The sequence below is a fragment of the Poecilia mexicana genome, unplaced genomic scaffold (genome assembly GCF_051168715.1).
Source record: "Poecilia mexicana isolate PSO_F unplaced genomic scaffold, ASM5116871v1 scaffold_3, whole genome shotgun sequence".
NCBI lineage: Eukaryota > Metazoa > Chordata > Actinopteri > Cyprinodontiformes > Poeciliidae > Poecilia > Poecilia mexicana.
In genome coordinates, this window is record NW_028263372.1 from 11,415,082 (window position 1) to 11,433,554 (window position 18,473).

The window sequence follows — 18,473 nt, forward strand, 5'->3', positions numbered from 1 at the left end:
CTTTACGACTTGTTCATTTTGAAAATGATCAGGAGGTAATTCTCAACTTTTAATTAAAGTTTTTAGTGGTTCGAACAAAAAAGTATGCGCCATTATAAAAAAAAAGCTAAACCAATGAAACCACGAGATAAATGGAGGCACAAAAAAGCGAAACAGTCAGTTCTCCTAGAGAACATAAAGCCGAACTTCACATTGATTCATATTTTATGGGCACATCTCCCTCTGAGGGCACCGCGCCGCTGCTGGGTGCTGCTTTCAGTACTCGTGGATGACGGTGGGTGCCTGCTGACAAATGGGGTGCTTCTGTATTAATTTGCAATAAAATTTGTCACTGTCATCATATTGTGCTATTTGCACGCTACGCTCTAATCCTCTAGTCATTTCTCTCTGTACTCGCTGTTCCAACGCCCCTCTGTTCCCCACCCGTTCCCCCCTTGAGGGTGTCTTCTAAAGACCGCCTTGCTATCTATGCCTTCGAGGCTACAACACGTCCTTCTTAAAGCTTCTGAACCAACAAACACCCCCTCTGTTCCGCCCCCCTGGAATGATCTCCAAAATCAACTTTTAAGTGTAAATTCTCTTTGATGCGGCGCGCAGCGGGAGGCCGGGCCACTTGAAAGTTGCTGAGACAACATCTAATATTAATCACCATTTCTGGCGATATCGTGCAGGCTGCGGTTGGTAGCGAGCGTGTAGTCTTAAGGCAGTGAGGCTTGTAACTCTAATTCAAAGTATTTAGATGAAACTGAAGACCCATGATCCAGCAGAAGAAGTAAATCAGCGCAGGTTCATGACGAGTTTGGGTTTTAAATATTGCAGCGCATCAAACAGACGCACTGAGAAACTGGAGTCTGAAGGCGAGAACGATTTAACAACAAAACAATCCAAAGAATAAGGAAAGAAAATGCTGCCTGTGAGCAGAAGCAAGTATAATCCACCTTGATTAGAGTTAGGGCATGTTATAAAACACATGTCCAATCATATTACAACAATATTTGTTTCCGACAAGAGAACCATCAATAGTTTTAAGTCAAAAGCTAAAAAAAAAAATTAAAAAAAATCACTCATTACTTTCACACTGTTTACAGCTTTAAAGACAAGTGTGAACACAAACCAGAACAGAGTCAATATCTGTTATGTACACAAGACAGCTTGTTCAAGCTGTAATGTTCAATGATTCAAAAGCTATTTATATAGGAATTAGAACACAAGAAAAGAAAAAAACACCCTCAAATTGTGCAAATCTTTGTAGTTTTACTTTGATTCTACTTGAATGTTTAACACTTTGATGATACGAACTGAAATAATTTTTCTCTTGCAGAATGTTGCTGCCATATTTGTGTGTACAATCCATCTGCAATCCCTAACACTTGATATAAGAATGAATAGTACGTGAATCCCTCTTTAGTTTCTTCATTACTGCAGAAACTCTACAAACCCAGAAACCTCATTGCTGGACAACTTAAGCAAATTGTGACATTTTGTGGGCTTCAACCCTTTGACATGATTTAAATTGCTAATTGGTTACTTGAGAGACATGCCTGGAAAAAAAGTTTTCTGTCCTTCCAACCCAAACGTTACCATGTGGCGTTTACTAAAGGATTTGATCAAAGCATTTAGTAAATTGACATAATCGTTCACATTTCTTTTGGTTCACCAATTGGCCAGGTTGAAATTCTACCAGAGAAATCCAGGTCAATGGGAGAAATCCCAGATGGAGCACTGAAGGGGAGATGAGAATCGAGATGAACTGCGTAGGAAGGAGATGGCCAGGCTACCGTATGGCCAAATCAACACAGAATTAGTTCCTCAGACATAAAATTAACCAAATTCTACAGTTTTTTGAGACTCAAAGTACCAAAGTTTGTACCCCTGCTGTCAATATTTTGCATTGTAACAGTAGGGGTACCAAAACCAGTGTCACTGATGATTTTGCAAAAATGAAAAGCTTCTTCACATAATATTTTTCTAACTCAATAAGCTCAACTAAATGTTTTCTACATGTTTCATTGTGTGTGTGATTATGCTACGCTAAGGCTTTCTACCCATCTTTACCAGCGGTATCGGTATAAGATGGAGCCTACGAAGTTGTCTCTCTACAACAGGAGTAACATCCAGACTATCACAAGCGAAACATCACCATCGATGAGCTTGTAGAGCTCCGTCCCCGCAGTGGTCACAGCCGATTCGCTCCTCCGTGGAACTTTCCGGTAGCGTATCTTGTAGCTGGTGATTTCCCCATTCTGGCCGCTGAGCGGAGGCGGCTGCCACCGAACCATGATGCTCTGAAAAGCAATGAGGGAATCTATCAAATGATAGCAAAACATTTGAAGCCCGCAGCTATAAAAGGTAACCTTATAAGTTCATTCACACAAACGGTTGGCGGTGGGGGGGAAAGCCCTTTGTGTTGATGTGGCTCCCCAGGTTCCCTCCTCCGTCTCCTCTGCACTCCCCTTCCTCCTGTCGTGGGGTGCCAACAGGCGAGCCTCACGTAAACAAACACCCCTTTGAGCGCGAGTGTCAACCCGAGCATTACGAGCGAAACGAACATGAATAATGGAAGCGGGAGTCCTGATGGGCGAGGTGTGCGCCGAGTTTGAAGCCGCGCAGCTACTCTAGTCAGAGATGAATTTGGGGCCTTTTGTTGGCAGGCTGCGCTGTTGCAGGATAAAGGCATCGGAGTTTGGGTGTGTGTTTAAAGAGATAGATGGGGGGTAGCTCAGCGTGGGAGAGCAGTTAATTAACGCTTTCTCACTGTCACACCGATGCACAAGAAGCCTGAAAACACGCTCAAGCTCCTCCCCCGCCGAGTCGAGGGAATTGAGCAAATTAAAATTGGGTTAAGTGTGTTCAATTATTTCCATTTTTCTTATTACACTGTGGGCCGCTTGTAGTGGGATGCGTGTTGCCTTTCTTTCATCTTCTCCCAGATCGCGAAAACACATTTAATTGACTTTGCGAACTCACAGGAGGGAAGAGGTGAGCAGCAGATGACAGGAAATAGACGAAAAAACATCAACATGACAGAAATTACATCAAGGTTTTCACATTATGTCGCATTTGAAAGTTCAACCCTCCTTCAAACATGTGGAAAAAGTCATATTATGAAGAATCGTGCTTCAGGATGCTTTCTTTCACAGCAGGGATATGGAGGGAAATTTATTATTCAATAAAACGAAAATGAATTTTTCGTTTTATTTTTCGACTCTGATATAGACTTTTAGAATTGTAATGAGACGTTTTATTTTTAAAAGTAAAGTTTTGCCAACAAAACCTATTTTTCCTTTACCGTTATTTTTTTCTTGTGAAAAATAGAAACTTACGCCTGCACATTTCAGAAATATTTGGTTATGATTCTTAAACGTTTGGTTTTGAGGCTCCCTATTTTTGGTTGAACTTGAGCATCCAGGGCCAAAGGAGGAACAATGTGAGACCTGTTCCTATTGGTTAGGAATCAGATACTGATCATCTCACAGTTTTGAATTTTGCCCAGAACTCCGAAGCGAGTTGACATACCAAAAGATAGGAGATTGCACAGACAGTGACTGGTAAGAAAATTTCACAAAACTTGTGCGTTTCAACAGATACTAAAGAGGCCATTTTTACCAAGTTTGAAGCTGGGAGAGATCAGCATCTGACAAAACGTTCTTTGGGGGGTTGAAATGAAATGACTGTTATTTTGATTGAATAATAAAAAGGCAAGTTTCTCTCCATAAGGAAAATGGAAACCAGGGTCTTGGCATATTTCACCAACTCAAATGTAAGACCTTTTAAGACCAGCGTGATAAATTTGCACATAAACTAGGATAGACACAAAAATACAGCTAGCTAGTTAGTTTGGAGGGAGTTCCTGCTAATATAGTTAGCAGGAATATCGCTACTGAGCGAGGTAGCAAGGGTATATAGCAGGCCTTAACTTTAGAACTAGCTAATATACCCTAGATAGGTAGCAAGGGTATTTTTTGATATGTTGCAGGCCTTAATTAATTTATGATTTTAGAAGAGTTTTCTAAGGATACATGAACACCCTGGGAAACGTATCAGTTGTTGGGAACATGGAGCCAAATACAAGGTAACAACCCTAACCATGCAGGCAGAACTACAGCAGAATGGTTTAGATCAAAGTGTGTGGCGTGTGTAACAGACGTGCAGCTGTTAACGGAGACTAAGGAGTATCCAGGTGACTGAATTTAAGTTACTTCAGATTTTCATTTTGAAAAGAAATGTAAAAACCTTGAGTAATTCTCCTTCCATTGCAAAATTAAGAACTACATTTAGTTAGAACAGGGGTGGGCAACTCCAGGCCTCAAAGGCTGGTCTCCTGCAACTTTTAAATGTGTCTCAACTTCAACACACCCGAGTCAAATAATGAGGTCATTAGCAGGACTCTGGAGAACTTGACCGCAGTTAGGAGGTGATTCAGCAATTGGATTCAAGTATATTGGACCAGGGAGACGTCTAAGAGTTGCAGGACATCGGCCCTTCAGGACCAGGATTGCCCACCCCTGAGTTAGAATATATTGCCAAATAAAACACAGCGAAGCTTGTGGCTGTAGTGAGACAAAACGTGAAGAACTTCAAGGGGAAGGAACACAGCCATTTGTTTTCCTCTTTCCATTTTGCCGCACAGCCAACTGTGTAATTTCTCTTTTAAATCGCCTAAACATTGTTTTCCTAATGGTAATAATTAAATACACTTTCAACAAAGAGACAAAAAAAGAGAATAAAATAATAATTAAAGCTCGTTTTAAATTGGCCTTTTCTGGGTTTTAATTATCAGTTCACAACACTATTCCTTTGAGAGTATCCTCTTTATTTCAGTCTTAAAATTAGTTCAAGGGTGTTTTCTCACCAAAAAAAAAAAAAAAAAAAAAAACTCATCCAAGCATGCCTCAGCAGGGGTGGTCAGTTTGCACTCAAGCTGGGAGGCTGTGATAGGATTGTCTGTCAGTTCCCCCTCCTCCAAGCCCCCAATTTGGGCTTTGCATCGACCAGTGAAGGGCTCAGAGTGCTGCTTCAGAAGTCGATCCTCGCACCCTGAGGTTTTTCCCATCTTTCTTTCTTTTCAGTTTTCTTTTCGGACTCGCTCTCTCCCATGTCAGGAGTGGGGAAAAAAAAAAAACATCTTTTGTAAAATTTAATCCATCACCCTCATGGAGATATACAAAAAGCAGGCCCACAGCTCTCTGTTTGAAGATCAAATGGCTCAAACGGCGGGAGGTCGAGGCCTGCTTCTGGTTTTAACGGCGGCCGCTGCTCGCCAAAGCCAGCAGCCACCTCGGCGAGCTGCGTCCAATCGAGAGCTTCACACGAAAACTGTGGCATGTCTCAGTAAATTCAGCAACTGGAGCGAGTGAAACAACACAGGCAGACATTTACGTTAAATGCTGGGGAAACGTGGAGGTTCTCTCAAGTAGCTGCTGCTAAAAGCATCACTTCTGTTCTTCTGTATCATTATATATCTGAGCTGTAGGCAGTTAAGCCGGGTTGCGTGTACACATTGATACGGGATAAAATCTTCTGACAGGCAAATCTCTCGACGACGAAAAGATCGATGAGGGTTCGCGCGCCGCCTTACCCAGCTGAGGCTACAAGCCTCTGATGCTGCTAATCGCGCGGCGTGGAAGGACGTCGCGGCCTGCAGGCTACAAATCTACTCGGCTGTTTGTGTCCGCTCGCTCTCTGCTCGCGAGTCGACCCGGGAGGGTTTTGGTGCACGAAACAACAACCTGGATTTTGATTTGTATGCGTTCGAGGACGATGGTTTGCATTGTGCATTTTGAAATCTGTGGGAGTGCAACAAATGCTTTACACTCTGCTGCAGGTACAGAAACAAAACAAGACCAGCTGCAGGTTAGGCTAGCCAGTCGTTAGCTTCTCCATTTCTGTCTTACCTTTGAGTTCTGGACCTCCAAGGTGAGGTTTTGAGGAGGGGCGCTTGGAACTGTGAAGACAAAATAGAAAAATAAACGTTTCAAATCTGGAAGAATATATATGCAAGATAAAATATCTGGTTTCTGCTGTCCATATTATTGGGCAAAGTGGGTTTTAGGCTGTTTGGTGGATGAAACGATACATCTTCCTGCATTTAAAGAACAAAATCTTACCAAGTATTTTAATGCAACAATATGCAAGTGGAAGTAGTAGTTTTTTAAATCAATATTAAGGAACCCAAGCTCCAATATCTTGATTAAAAGTGACTTGTAAGCTAGTTTTGTTTAATTTTAAGTATATTAAGAAACTAGCACTAGAAACTAGCTTGAAAATACTTCTATGGTAAGACTTTGTGTTTTTGCCAAATGGAAACCAGGTCACTTGTATTTAATAGTTCATTTGTTTGCTTCAAACAGAAAATAATAATCAGTTACTAAATCAGAATAAAGAGAAGATTGTCATTCGATCTGAGCCATTCGGACATAAAAAACTTAACAAAAACAAACCAAGACATCTTATGATTACGTAGCCTGAATCTCAAACGGCGACTTTTCTGCCTCTAAAAGCCTCTAATATCACCATGCAGGACTTTTTGATCTATGTCCTTTCGCTTAAAAACCAAATAAATGATGACCGGCAACAACTGCTGTCATCTCTCTTTTGGCAAACTACTGTAAGCTATCAAGGCTTCAAGGTAAACAATGCTTCCTTTGTCTTCTAACCCAACACATCTAGTGCAGGGTTTCTGCAGTTTCCACCAAATTTAAGACTTTTAAAGACCATTATGGATGGAACTCAAGACCTATATCAGTATACAAATATATGAACTCCAATTTTATGATAAATTTGCACTTTCACATGGTAGACACAAAAAAAAGCTAGCTAGCAACGATATATTAGCAACTGGTTAGCGGAAGCCTCGACCATCTTGGGTCACAAGACAGAAAAGTCCAGCAAGAATCCCCCCTACACCTCCCCTGAGAAGATACATGATTAAATAGTCCTGTCCAGAGAAAATCTAAACCCTGTGATTTAGATATTTAGGGCCAACTTGCTTATTTTAAGACTGTTTAAGGATGTGCCAGTAGTGTTAAAAAACTCACAACAAGCATTAGGAGATGTTGAAATTGTGTCAGGTCAACATTTAAGCAACCTACTGACCGTCAGAAAGTGTCCGGACCATGACGTCCTCTGTGGAGACCCCCGGGCCGTGCTTGTTGTTGGCCACCACGCGGAAGCTGTACTCTGTGTTCTTCTTCAGTCCAGCCATGGTGTACGACTGGCCGTCTATGTCAACATCCTGAAACACAGGACGGAGCAAAATCAATGAAGTTTGCAGTGAAAGTCCTTTACTCATTCTAAAAAGAAAAAAAAAAAAAGCACAAAATAGATTGCCTCCACATGCACAAAAAATAGAAACTCTTGACAGCATCCCGGCTTTAAATCTGAGACAAACAAGCTGTAAACAAGACAGCTCCAGCAGCTACAGATGCCTGTTTTGGTCGGCTCATTTCACTAATTTCTGTTTTTCACTTGCTGTAAAAATGTCGTCTTCCGCCGAGACGCGCGCTCTCCCTTCTGTGATTAGTGTGATTTGCTTCACAAATTGGTTACGCCGCTGCATTCCCAATTACTCCGGGCCGTTTACATCCAGCTCTTTAATTGTGATGTTTCAAAAAATGGAAAAAAAAAAAAAAGAAAGAAAAGAAAAAGCAGCAGACTGATCTTTCAAATTCTACCCAGAGCTCAGACGTTCACCTGTGACTGCATCGTCCTTTGTACGTGATCTCTTCACTTCCGTTTGACCTTTCAATGTTTGATGTCCTTCCAACTTCATCTCTGTTTCGTTCACCTCTCCCATCACCTCCCGCCTCTTCCACCTCATCTCCAGCTCTCTTCTCCAGGGAACCGAGGCGTCATTACTCAGTGCAGTGGCTGACGTTTCGTCCATTATCATATTAAAGGCTTTTTAATGCCTGACTGGCTTGCACAATGCTGCTGCTGCCTCTGCTGGGGCTGATTCGCTATCTGAGCAGCTACGTTCCACCCTTACTTCTGCGAGAACACGGACAAATCCTGTCTGCTTTCTTTCTGTTCGATGCACACTTGCGTGGTAGATGACTGAACCAAGAACGAATGAATTTCTCAGAAAACCAGACTAAATGGAAATCAATTGCTTGGACCATTAAGGCACAGCATGGAGATCTAACATTTCCTATTTTCCTCTACTCCTGGATTAAAGATTTTTCAATTCATTTTCAGGCTTTCTTTTGACATGGAAGTACAAACGGTTAATATAAATGTATGAGTAGTAGCTAACAATGCAAATCCATTCAATCCAACTCTATTAGATTTTTTCTGAGTTTATGGTTTCAGATACCAGGGTTTGAGTATGCTTCAATAAAACCTGATTCCTGTTAATTATGAGCTTCGAGGAAAAGATTTATCCTCGCATTGCAAATGGCAAACATTTGAATAAATGTTTTAGTTACATCTTCGGCAACGCTGCTAAAGCTACAGACGCGTTCCACTGGGGGGGACTTTTTCAAGAAACGGGGAACTTTTTCCTCATCTCTGTGTTTCCACAGCAGAAACTGGAGGAAAACATCTACCATGAAGCAAACCTGGAAGTCAACTTCAAGGTCTAAAACCCTACAGTGTGGGTGAATTAAAACAACTTTGCAAAAAAGAGTGAGCCAAAATCCCTCCAGAGGGATGTAAAACTGTCACTGCTGGTTAACAGGTGACAGCAGCTGTTGACATTGGCGACATTAACCCCGGATTAGAGAGCAATCACCGTTTCACATGTAGGGATGGATACTTTATCCAGACTTAAATCATTATGTGGGACAATAATCCTGATCAACACAGTTAAAACAAATAGATTTTTTAGATGCCAAAAGTGTAGTTTGAATCTCTGTAGTTGTTGTTTTATAACTATTTATCTTCCTATTAGACAGAGAAATCTCTGCGCAGACAACAATCTCCCTAATATATTCACGTTTTGACATCTTCGGCTGCTTTATACGGCTGCGATGCATCAGATTGGGTCAAGTGAAATAGATCAACAGCATCATTTTTTTTTGGCTCTGGAGAGAAGGAGTCCTGTTTGAATCTAAGAAACTGGAGAGAGAAATGCAGGCCGGGACCGTCTGTGATGTGCTGCTGACAGAACGTCCTACCTCCTCGGTGCTAACACTTCTGTCTGTGTAGTAGAGCTTGTAGGAGAGGATCTCCCCGTTGCCTGTGAGGGGTTTATCCCAGCTGAGGAAGACGGAGGTCGGAGTGTTGGACACCGCCTGCAGGTTGGGAGCTGGACCCGGCACTTGTACTGACGGGGGGGAAAAAAACAACAAAAAAAACACGAGAGGCAACAATTACACATCTATATGTTTTCAATTACCATTGTACCCACAGAGAAAGTAAAGTCACTTTGAATGCAAATAAATTCTGGGTTGTTTCTATGCCACATTATTAGATTAGGTTCAGACCCCAGTTGCTTCGGAAGATCAGCCTTGAATCACTGATGCATTTTTAATGTTTTCTAGGATAAAACAAATCTGTGCTTCCACAAAACCACCGATGGATATATATTTTATTGTCCACGTATTCTCTCTGAGTAACACCTGGGCTGAAAAGTGGAAATAACTTCCAAACTATCATTGGGAATTCCAGTCCAGACGACAACTGGACTGGAATTCAAGAAATCTGAGTTTACAAGATGTCTAAAACCAGAAGTTAGACGTCAAATTTATGCTAACATTTCACTAACATTTGTAAGAAATGTTCAGGAAGAAAACTGAGAGACTACGTCTTATCAGAGGACATTTTCTCTGTTTTATTTATTTATTTTTTGCTCTTTTTAATGATTTAAATGAAATTATTCCCCTTCTCAGTGGCAGAAGGGGAATATTTTCACACTAGTGACATTTGGGGTTGATCGACTGAGAAACCCTGGAAGCCTTTAACTTGAATTTAATGTAACAGATCAGTGGTGCCCAAAGTCGGTCCTGGAGGGCCGGCATCTTGCATGTTTTAGTTGTCTCCCTGGTTTAATGCACCTGGATCAAATGATGGCTCACTAAGAAGAACATTGACATGCTGAAAAGGTATTTACTACCACCAGGGAGAGAACTAGAACATGCAGGATGCTAGAATTCAAGGACCGACTTTGGGAACCACTGTTACAGATCGACCCAAAGTGGTGCATTGTTAAGAAGTGGAACAGGTTCTTAAAAGAGTTCACAAACAAAAATTAGAAAAATGTGAAGTTGAATGTTTTTCTTCTCTGCTATTGTGGCAACTACAGGAAGAAAAAAAGCAACAAAAAAACAAACATGCGACCCTCTTTAGCCAACAAGGCAGAAAAGGTTTTCAGAAATACCTTCCCTATGAGGTAGATGGATAGGAAATACAGAAGGATGCTACATGTTAGCTAACACAAACATGATAGCTAACAAGCATGTTAGCTAACCCTACAAGCTAACACTAACTTTTATAAATCAACTTAAAAACTCAGTAAAGCTCCCGTGTCTACAACAATGAAGTAGTAAACCACCCGGTCAACATGAGCTAATGCTGTCTGTGTAAATATTCTGGCTGTCTGCTAACATTTCCCGCTATCTGTGAATATTAGCTTCACAGACACAAACAGACCAGGGATGGTTTTCTATCGGTCTGTCGAGATACGCTTCCCAAATTCACTTACCTGTTTCACTTTTAATTATTAGGTTTGCCCTAATTAAGAAGTTTATAATAGTCATTTTGTAATGACTATTATATATAGTGACTTATAGTGCATTTTCCGCACTATAAGGCGCACCTAAAAACTTTAAATTTCCTCAAAAGCCGACAGGGCGCCTTATAATCTGGTGCGCCTTATATATGGACCAATATTGAGCCACAACAGGTCTAGCAACTACAGTTAGCAGCCGCCGACTTCATTTTCGCCCTTAGAAGAAGAAGCGCGCGGTGCATGCTGGGATAGTTGTCAGAATTCTGGTTTGTTAATAAAGTTTGATCTACCTACCAATCGTCTATAATCAGGTCATTTAGCACCACTTTCTCCACGAATATGCTGTACACGAATGGAGAAGGGTGACCATCGTCCGGCCACTCCCGGGCCCAATCGTAGGAGGCTCTCCTAACCGACCGGAGTCGGACTGTTTTGTTGATATTCCCTGTAGTGCAGCTCCATCTAGTGGATGCATAACGTAACTCCAGCCTCTACTGTAGTGTCTATTCTATGCGCCTTATAATGCGGTGCGCCTTATATATGAAAAAAGTTTTAAAATAGGCCATTCATCGAAGGTGCGCCTTATAATCCGGTGCGTCTTATAGTGCGGAAAATACGGTACTCATATTTTTGCTCTCAACTAGAAAGAACCCACTGCTTTAAAAGAATGTTGCCATGGTATCAAAAATGGCGTGGAGATGTATGTAGATAAGCTGAGCTGGTGGAGACAGATAAACAAATAAAGCATGTATCTTTTTCTTCTCCTTTTCAATTATGCAACACTTTGTATTGGCCAGCGAATAAAAAGACCCTCAGTAAACTGTGGCTGTAGCCACAAGCAAGAAAATCAAGGACAATGCATACTTTTCAAGTCAAGTCAAATTACAGCTCAAATACAGAAAAACTTTTAATCATTTTTAGTTATTAATAATTAAAAACCCTATGTTTGGTACAGTAAAAAATGCTTGCTCCTTCTCTGCTCTGGCATTTTAGATTAAAAGTAACACAATGATGCTGAAGCATTTGCCTGAGGGCAGACAGTACCTCTGTTCTCTACAAAACTTGTAACCTTTAGCTGCAGGTGCTGCTGACAGAAGAAAGACACCCCTCCCATTTGTCAGCCTGCATGAATGGTGAAGGTGTGTGTGTGTGTGTGTGTGTGTGTGTGTGTGTGTGAGTGTGTGTGTGTGTGTGTGTATTGGTATACTAGCTCTGGTCCCTGTGGGCAAAAAAAAAAAAAAAACAGGGCAGCGCTGTGTGCACAGACCAGGCACTCAGATGCAGGTCAACAGTTTAAGCTGCAATTCATAGCATGTCCTCAAACTAAAGATACACCACCAAGGTACAGGCCGCCCTCGCCGCCGTCCCTGTGGGCAGCTCTGCTCCTGCTGGCAAAGGCATTAAGGTGTAGTGTGTGTGTTTTTGTGTTTGTTTGCGTGTGTGTTTGTGTGGAGCCATCCGGCCAGAAACCGACAGGGACAGGTAGGAAAACAGAAGCTGACCTACAAAGTGACAGAGACAGAGCTGGAGCTGAAGCTCAGACAGGAGGGGAGGCGTGTCCGCGGTCTGAGGGTGTGCTGGGGGAATCCCCTCCACAGAGCTCTGAAGTCATGGCTGAAACTCCAGGAGCAGCCAAGAGGCTCTAACGCTTAAAAAATAAATAAATAACCCAACGCCAAAGTCAGGGTGTCTCTTGCTTTCCCCCAGTGGAAACGTTTAAAGCTGCTCTATTACCTTCTATAAGAAAGAAAATGTGCTATAATCTGGACATATCGGATTTTAACCGTTTCACGCCTCGCTTGTTTTCCCTCTCATTATCTGTCCAGACTCGACTTTGCTAAAGTCTCAATCTTTTAGGTCCATTTTCAAATATAGAACAGAAATGTTCACTAAGAGTTTATATAGAAGGTAGGAAAGAGAGGGAGAGGAAGGAAGGACACAAGGAATGGAGGGAGGGAAAGAAGGAAGAAAGGAAGGAGGGGATAGTGGTAGAACATGATGACAAAAGCAAGAGAGAAGGATAAGTGAATAAAAAAGCACACAAGGAATATAGAAAGGATAAAGATAAGATAGATGGATAAACGATAAGAGACAGAAAGACAGAAAGAATGAAAGAAACTAAAGGAAGAAGCAAAGAAATAACGAAATAAAGAAGGACAGAGCAAGAAAGGACAGAAGGAAGAATATGAAGAAGGAAGAAATGATAAGAGAAAGAAAGGAAGAAAAGACAAGGAGGGAAGGACACCAAAATCAAGGGTTGTTATGAAGGGAACTCTCTTTGTGCCCTTTCTATACGTATCCAGATCTTACTAGTGAAAACAAGAAAACAACTCCAGACTTTTCCAGGCTGCATGGGAACCCTGACCTGGGCAGGCTCAGCTAACACCAAAACACACAGTGAGGTTTGAGGAAACGCCGAGGGATAAACAAGAAGTGGTTCGCAGTAGGTTTTCTATTGGGTGGTCTGCTTGCGGCACAGAGCCCCCTTCCAGCCTCCAGTGTGTGTGTGTGTGAAGTGTGTGTGTGAAGGCGGAGGGTGACGGGGGGCGTCTGTCAGAAGCCACCATACGCTGCATGTGAGTGGATATTTATTTGGGCCTCCGTCTATTTGCACATTTTTGAGAGCATCTTGTTTACCCCGGAGTGTTGGTGTGAGCATGTTCCCAGCAAACTGCCAGCGGTTTCAGTCATGTTTGCACACGCCGTTTACGGAGCACGTATGAATTAACTGTACAGTGTGTGTGTGTGTGTGTGTGTGTGTGTGTGTGTGTGTGTGTGTGTGTGCGTGTGTGTGTGTGTGTGTGTGTGTGTTACCTTCAGCTTGGGTGGCCACTTTGAGTGCTGCTGAGCTCTCGCCCTGGCCGTTGCTGTTGTGTGCCACCACCCTGAAGCGATACTTGGTGTCTGGCATCAGGTTCTGGATGGTGACCTGCATCTCTCCTGGTCGGCTGGTGTTCACCACCCGCTCCCTGGTCCGGGAGGGAGCGGAAGGAAGAAGAAAAAAAAAAAAAAAACGTCCAGGGATTTCAATATTTCATTTATATTACGCAGCTATTGAATGAACTTTTTTAAAATCAATTTTAATTAACTTTTAGTAATGGTGTCGCTCTGTAACAATTATCTTAAATGTTTAAAAAGTTCTTCTAATTCGAAGCTGAAAGGATAATGATCCATGTTAACCTCCTAAATGTGTGTGTAAAATAAATTCATCTTCAACTGGAGCAGCATAATCAGACAGTGAGAAATTGACTCATCCATTAATTCAAGTTTTCACTTTGACCTTAAATGTTTTCCTTTATACATTATTTGTGTGTGAAAAAAAGTCACATTTTGTTGATTATTATTAATTTGTAAAAGCAACAAAACGGGTAAAACATCAACGAGGATGAATACATTTTAGAGATATTGTAGAACTAAAGTATTTGTAAAATCTGGTCAGATTTGTTTGAAGTGGAGTTAATAACGGATCTACAGTAGAAAACTATCTCATCTTAACTCATATGAAACAGATATGAGATTCAGATTTGGCCATCTGAGAGGTTACAATGCCTCTGTAAATGAAACCATTTCATTAATTTCACCCAAAGAAGGTGAAACATTTGCTTCACACAGTGTGATATACTTAGAGTGGTAATTTCTTTTTTTGTCCATTTTGTTGATTATGGCATTCAGTTAATGGAAACCCAAATCTCAGCTCGTTAGACCATTAATAGCATTAATAAGAGAGTTTAAGAAAAAAAGGTTGATTTTATAGCCCAGTTTTAGCCAACATAATCATAATTTGATGACTTTACAGTTTTCCAGCAGAAAATATCTGAGCCTCCACAGAAGCTTATTGTTAAAGAAGCCGGCTGTTCACAAACTACTGCATCAAAGCAGATTAATGGAATGTTGAGTGGATGGAAAAAGTGTGGTTAAAAAAAAAAAAGGTCTACCAGCAACAGGCACTGAATCCAAGCTGACTTAGGTACAATGTGATACTTTTCCACACGCAGTGATGATTTGGAGAGCTGAGTTTGCTTCACTGTGTTATAATACCCAAAATTAGCACAGGAAACACCACAACACTTCATGTCTGCTTCTGCTGAGAAGCTTTATGGAGATTCCCCATCACATCTTCCAGCAGGACTTCATGTAAAAGGAACTCCGACCAAATTTTGAGGGTATATTTTGTACAATACATGAACGTACTTTATATTAAACTGACATTTATTGTTTTTAAAAATGATCCTCTTTTGTTGATCTTATCTAATACACTACAGAAGAGGATTAGGGCCACTGAAAATTTTTCTAGGACTATTTTCTCAAAATTCCAAGATTAAAGTCAGAATTATGAGAATAAAAGTCAGATTTGTTTCCCCTCTTCCAAAGTGTGTGTGTGTGTGAATATATATATATATATATATATATATATATATATATATATAAAACTAAATTTTTTAGGTCTTTGTCATCTGTAATCACCAAACTCTTCCAATATTTCAATCTTAGTAACTAAGTACCTTTTAAACAGAAACACTAAAAACATATGGAGACATTTCCACTCGCTGAGATGCGCCCATACAGTAATTGCCCATCGCCGTCCAAATCGCCTCCCATTAAGGCGCGGCGTTAAGTCGTGGCCGTACCTGCTGGTGCCCTCCTGGCTGTAGAACACGGAGTAGGTCAGGTCGTCTCCGTGCGGCTCGGCTGGCTGGCGCCACGTCAACTTGATGAAGCGGGTGGAGACCAGGGAAGCCACGACGTCCCGCGGCGCGGAGGGGGTGGGCCCCGCCGCCGCGGCCACGCCTCCGGAGCCTGCTGTTACATGGTCAGTAGTGTTAGGAGTCAGTGAAGGGGGGGGGAAGGCGGGCAGGGCTACGTCTTCAGGGTTGGGGTAAGGAGAGGAGAGGGAGAGGAAGTGGAGGTGGGGTGGGGTAGGGTAGGGCAGGGTGGGGGGAAATGGGACAGAAATATCGCATCCAAATGGACAGGTCGAAAAAGGAGGAGAGGAGTTGGAATGGAAAATGACAGTGAAACGAAAGAAAGAAAGGAAGGAGGGAAGAAAGGAAGGAAACAAAACAGAAAAAACAAAATAACAACATAACGAAAAAGACTCTTGGCATGACAAGGAACCACAGAAATAAAACACTTCTACTTCACTCACAGAGCTGACGAAAGCACAATACGAGGGAGACTAAACATGCAGATCCACACACGGCCCTCCAACGTAAGGCAGCAAAACAGGTCGGGAGTGCGCTCAGCTTGACGACAAACATGTTCCCAGCCAATCATTCGTGTGGCAGAATGATTGGTTTGCATGTTTCTGGGCATTCTCAGACTTTGCTCTGGACAAAGTCTCCTAAAGGGGATCCAGTTTTATGACACAGCAACAAAAACTCCTCACCCTGACATCGACATTCTGCAACCAGATGAGGTTATAAACCCCTTTTTACCGTCACGTTCCGCTGTCCAAGCCACAGAAATGTTTGTGATTTTACTTCATTTTTTTCCATTTTTTTGGAGGAACAAACTGCGGTCAGACCAGGCAAGATCTGCTTTCCATTTGCCTGGAGAGTGAGCGAAACGATAGCCTTTTGGAGAAGCGCGTCGAGTCTGTGTGACATTTCCATTTGTTTGGAGGTCAGGGAAATCAACCGGAGGGCAAAGCCGGAATAAAGAATCGGAGCGGAGCCAGCGTGCTGCTAAAACTGTATTATTACTGCTGAAATGCTACCGAGATGTATAAAAAAAAAAAAAAAAAATCCCGCTGGCGCGCTTATTTGTCACATCACGCTGACAAGCCGCTAATTTGGCTTTCAGCGTTTGTTTACATTTCAAACTGTCGGCGCGAGCTGCCGTCTGTGATTGAACTCATAAGATTTACCTTCACGCATGATTTCTGAACATTAACGCAGGCGGGGGGAAAAAAGAAAAAAACGAACAGCAAACAAGCAGAGATTTATTTCAACTTTATATCTTTCACGTCGAGTTTATGAGCTTCCTGTGCAGAAACTTCTGGTAAAAAGAAAGAAGATCCTCTTGCAACTTAACATGATTTAAAAAAAGTTTTCTGGTTTAAAACGCATTAAATTTTACCTCAAATGTTAAAAACACTTAGTAGATGCCTTAGTGTTCATTTTGGAGTGACTAGGACCACAATTATTGACCTGCTTTTACTCAAAGTCTTACAGCCCAAGTAAGGAAAAGTAAAATCGGCCCAAACAATGTGGAAACTGTTGGAATATTTTATATTAAGGGAATCATAGAAGATTTTTTAAAAATGTTTTTAGGATCTACAATACTTTACTGATCTGTTTTCCACAAAAAAAGCATAACTTATTTTGCTGAATTCAATAAAACTGTTTTATTTTTAAGTTTAGTTTATTAATAAGCTCATCAGAAAAAAAAGAAGAAGAAAAAAAAAAGCACAAAAAGTTTGCTTTAAAAATGCTATAAATTTTTTTTTTGAGATTATGGCAAAAAGTTTGGAAACAACTGCTCTAAAATAACCTTCTTTGAAGGGAATATGCACTCTTCCAGTTTTCTTTAACGTGCTGCTGGTACTGATACATTTCCCCACTGTGGGAAAATAAAAAAAATATTCCTTCTCAACTCTTTTCTATTCTAATTATAAGATCACAAACTTCAGCATAGTTGCTGCCCTACGTTGGAGCTCCTGGGTTTTTTTCATACACCTCTGAGCATTGAACTGTCTGATCTTAGCATTGATTTGCTAAGTGTTTCCACTCCTGGGTAGATAAGCAGCCGGCATAAATATTTTCCACTTATCAATAATCTTTATTGATGTAGAATGACTTCAAATTGTCTGGAAATGACCTCATAACCCTTCCTAGGTTGATAGACAGCAACTATTTCTTCCCTACAGTCACTGAGGTGTTCAACACTTTATGATGATTCAATCAAGTAGCACTTTCCTTCTAAGAAGGAATGCTCAATCTTGGCTTTTGTTTCGGTTAAAAACCCAACAACAATCATGAGGAATATGTTTTAGTTTTGGCGCACTAGAGGTTAGATTTAAATAATTCAGACTGTTTTATTTTGTCCTGATAAGTAATACCCCAGAAGTGCTCTTTGGTGAACTTTCATCACTGTAACTTCAGTCTTGCTCTGCAGTTCTAGCTCCTTCTTCTGTGCAGATAAATCGATGGTTGCTCAGTAGAGCAGCAGGCACTACGGTTCAATTACACTCTGGATGAATCACTAACAGGAGCAGCTTTTCCCAGATAAAAAAAAAAATCACAATCATTTGAGAACGCTTCATAAATTCACACAAAAAATACCGGTATCCCCATCATTCAGACAACAACCGTCTCATAAGAAAAGCGCTGCATCCAACATGGCCGACACGGCGACAGCTGTAAACGGTTTAAAAGTCAGAACTCCGGCCTCAGAGCCTCCGGTTCATTTCAAATCCTGTTTGCTGGAGTCGAGCCAACGACAATGCAAAACGCATTTTCAGGCTAATGCTTTCTGACTGCGGCGTAAATGACCAGATGCTAAGTAATTATCTTCAACTAGACAGCTATAAGCATACACACACATACACACACCGAGCACACGAATGGAAACTGAGACCTAACGGCTCAAGATGGCATAAACAAAAGCTAACAGCCTGTTTGTTGACGGGGAAGAACTTCCTTTACTTAGAAAATGATGGATTCAGAAACATGTTGGTCTCGGCTGACTGAGGTGGGAATTGATAGGAAACACTGTCACACAGCAGAGGTGGGAAGTGAACGTCACGGATCGCTGCTGCAGTCCATTTAAGATTAAATCCCACAAAAAAAAGAAAAAGCTTAGC

At 41.4% G+C, this 18,473-nt stretch overlaps 1 protein-coding gene across 3 annotated transcripts in view; it reads right to left on the reverse strand.

Moving 5' to 3' along the window:
* The window catches only part of neo1a (neogenin 1a), a 213,202-nt gene that overhangs the window by 26,619 nt on the left and 168,110 nt on the right, over positions 1-18,473 (reverse strand). For all 3 annotated transcript variants that reach the window (XM_088004157.1, XM_088004156.1, XM_088004158.1), the window contains exons 8-13: positions 15,298-15,466; positions 13,484-13,638; positions 9,117-9,265; positions 7,096-7,234; positions 5,895-5,944; positions 2,141-2,285 (exon numbers count right to left, since the gene is read on the reverse strand). In XM_088004157.1, coding sequence (XP_087860283.1) covers positions 2,141-2,285; positions 5,895-5,944; positions 7,096-7,234; positions 9,117-9,265; positions 13,484-13,638; positions 15,298-15,466 — 807 coding nt within the window. The remainder of the gene's footprint in view (positions 1-2,140; positions 2,286-5,894; positions 5,945-7,095; positions 7,235-9,116; positions 9,266-13,483; positions 13,639-15,297; positions 15,467-18,473) is intronic.